The sequence below is a fragment of the Zonotrichia leucophrys genome, chromosome 4 (assembly GCF_028769735.1).
Source record: "Zonotrichia leucophrys gambelii isolate GWCS_2022_RI chromosome 4, RI_Zleu_2.0, whole genome shotgun sequence".
Lineage (NCBI taxonomy): Eukaryota > Metazoa > Chordata > Aves > Passeriformes > Passerellidae > Zonotrichia > Zonotrichia leucophrys.
The window spans coordinates 48,062,045-48,065,018 of NC_088173.1; the positions used below are offsets into that span (position 1 = coordinate 48,062,045).

Below are 2,974 nucleotides of genomic sequence, written 5' to 3' on the forward strand. Positions count from 1 at the left end.
CAAGAAGTAAGAAGAAGAAGAAGCTGATAAGGAGCTTTCTCCAAGGCCGTAACCAAGGAGATCGAGAGAAAGAAGATAAGAGCATTCTGCAGCTGGACGAAGCGATTTTAGAAAGTTAGGTGGAGTCAGAGTAACTTTTTACCAATGGCATGATATTGAATTATTGTGGCCAATAGCTAAGGTAGAAGAAGGGTAAACAACTGGAAAGTGTATAAAAGATCAGCCATTTTCATTAATAAACTGTTGCCAAGTGTTACCAACTGAGACTACTTGTGGTCTCTGCTTTATGTCGTGACCGCCTCGACTGCGACATTTTGGTGACGCCGACGTGATAAGAACATAGTCGGTGGGGGCCCATACGGGGTCCTAGCAATTGGCAACCGTGACCCACTGGGACGTAGTGGGGGAGGCGGCGTTGGTGCAGCTGAGAGTGGCAGGTGGAAGCCACAGGGAGGTCCGGACCTGATTCCCTCCAATCAAGACACCTGGAAGTAGGTGAGCCACCAACTAGTAATAATGGGACAAAATTTATCTAAAGAGGAAGAAAGTGTTTTGTCTACATGGAAAGTTTTGTTAAGAAATAAGGGAATTAATACGTCAGACTATGCGCTTCGTAATATATTGCTGTGGGCTAAATCACAGAATTTTGGCACTGATCCCGACACAGCATTTAGTGTTAAGGCATGGAAGAAAGTCGGGGACAGACTGAGTCAAGTTATTCGAGCGGGAGATAAAACAGCTGTTGATTTAGCAGTAACCTGGAACTCGCTCTTTGAGGCTTTAAAAGAATGGAAAGTAGAGAGAGAAACGGAGCAAGATGCGGACGAAGAGTCGGGGCTGATAACAGAACCTGACGGGGGGGCTGAGGCAGAGGGGGCCTCTGAGGTAGAAGGGGGCTCTGATGGGGAACTTGGTGAAGAAAGTTCGGGCGCCATGGGAGTTACCTGGCACGCTGCCAAAGCTTCTGGGAAAGCTGCCAAAGCTTCTGGGAAAGCTGCCAAGGCTTCTGGGAAAGCTGCCAAAACTTCTGGGCAACCTGCCCTAGCCTCTTCTTATCAGACCCCTAAGCCTCCTTATCTCACACCTGCGCAGCAGCTCGCGATGGTGCCTGTATATACTACACCGCTACGCCAGTTAGCTGAAATGTCTCTAGCAGAGAGAAAAACCCAGCCATCTGCCCCCCCGCTTCCCTCCTCTCTGGTCCAGCCGTCCGCCCCCCCGCTCCCCTCTGAGATGCTTGGACAACCTGCAAGGATGTATCCTCCTTTACCTGACAGTGACAGCAACAGTGAGTCAAGTGATGAGTCTCCCGCAGTAACACCTGTGTTGGGGCAAGGAGCTCTGGTCCCTTCATCTTCTAAGAGCTCTAGCCTTACTGCCCCATGGACTTTGCCTCCATGCCAAGTCACTGTGCTTCCTCGACACCCTCAGGAGTTTTGGGAATTTGTTAGGAGGAAAGCAGTTGAAGAAAAGAATTGGGACATCATAGAAAGGTTAGGTGCTCCAAGAGTACCTCAGGAGAACAGTGCCAATGCAAATGTTGCTTGTGATAACCCTATGGCTTTTCCAGTTTTCAAAGCAGCTCCTGGAGCAGGACAGAATGACAGTCATCACATCTTCGCCTGGAGGGTTGTGCAAGACCTCCAATCAAAAGTAGCTCAGTATGGTATTAATTCCTCAGAGGTAATGCAGTTAATACGTGTGATTAATGCAGATTTGCTTGCACCTTATGATATCACTCCTCTTGCTACAATTTTATTTCAGCCAGTACAATATGGTGTATTTCAAGAAACTTGGAGGCGAGTGGCTGAGCGCACGGCTTTAACAAATATGCAGTTGCCTCAACACGACCCTCGTCATGCTGTGGGTGTTGATGCCCTCCTGGGCTCTGGGCCTTTTGCTAATCCAGATTTACAGGCAAGGTGGGATCCTTCGATTTTGGCACAAGCTCAGCAAATTGGCATGAATGCCTTAACTAAAACAATGGAAATGGCAGCTCCAAAGCAGAAATATGTTACTATACAACAAGGGACGAGAGAACCATTTTTGCAGTTTGCAGAAAAACTTGCTGCCGCTATTGAGAAACAGGTAGATGATGAAACTTTGCGAGAGAAATTGTGTGTACAATTGGCTAAAGAAAATGCAAACCCAGACTGCAGAAAGATTATTGACACTTTGCCTGGGGAACCCACCTTGTCTGAAATGGTTACTGCTTGCTCGAAAGTTGGTTCAGTTGAACATAAAATGGCAGCTCTTGCTGCAGTGTTAAGACCTTCAGCAAAGTGTTATAATTGTGGACAACAAGGGCACGTAAAGTCACAGTGTACTGTCCGGAAAACAACATTTAGGCCAAGTGCAAGCAGTGATGTTGTATGCAACCGTTGTGCTAAATCTGGGCACTATGCTAAGCAATGCAGGAGCAAATATCATGCAAATGGTCAGCTATTGCCGGGAAACCCAAAGAGGAGCGCGAAGGGGCGCGTGGGGAAACAAATACCCCAACAACCACAACAGCAAATGCGGGTCTTCCCAGCCCTGCAAAGCTACCCATTTGCGAACAATTCTCAGGGGCAACAAGCGGGTCCGCAGGGATTGATATACCCACCGCTGACACAGTAACCATTTGAACAAAAGAAATATGTAAAGTGCCTCTTGATGCCTATGGTCCGATAGGACGGGGATTGAGTGCGTTTTTGATAGGGAGATCAAGTACTACACTTAGAGGTATTCATGTGCATCTAGGGCTTATTGATGCTGATTATTTAGGGCAGATTCATGCTATGGTATCCATTGATGACCCTCCTGTTACTATTCAGAAAGGAACTTGTATTGCTCAACTTGTACCTTTTGTGAGTTCTGTTCCAAATACAGTGGACCGAAGTCGCGGCACAGGAAGCTTTGGATCGACAGGAGAACCTCAAGTGTTTTGGACTGAGAAAGTAACAGAGAGCCGTCCAGAAAAGACATGCACTCT

General features: G+C 47.3%; 1 protein-coding gene across 1 annotated transcript; it reads left to right on the plus strand.

Annotated features, from left to right (window-relative positions):
* The first annotated feature begins 516 nt into the window (after positions 1-516).
* Positions 517-2,619, plus strand: LOC135447375 (endogenous retrovirus group K member 7 Gag polyprotein-like). The gene has a single exon (XM_064712311.1). The coding sequence runs from the start codon at positions 517-519 to the stop codon at positions 2,617-2,619; it is 2,103 nt and encodes a 700-aa protein (XP_064568381.1).
* Positions 2,620-2,974: the final 355 nt, after the last annotated feature.

Coding starts and splice junctions, on each gene's coding strand:
- LOC135447375 (XM_064712311.1), top strand. CDS start 517: ATGGGACAAAATTTATCTAAAGAGGAAGAAAGTGTTTTGTCTACATGG.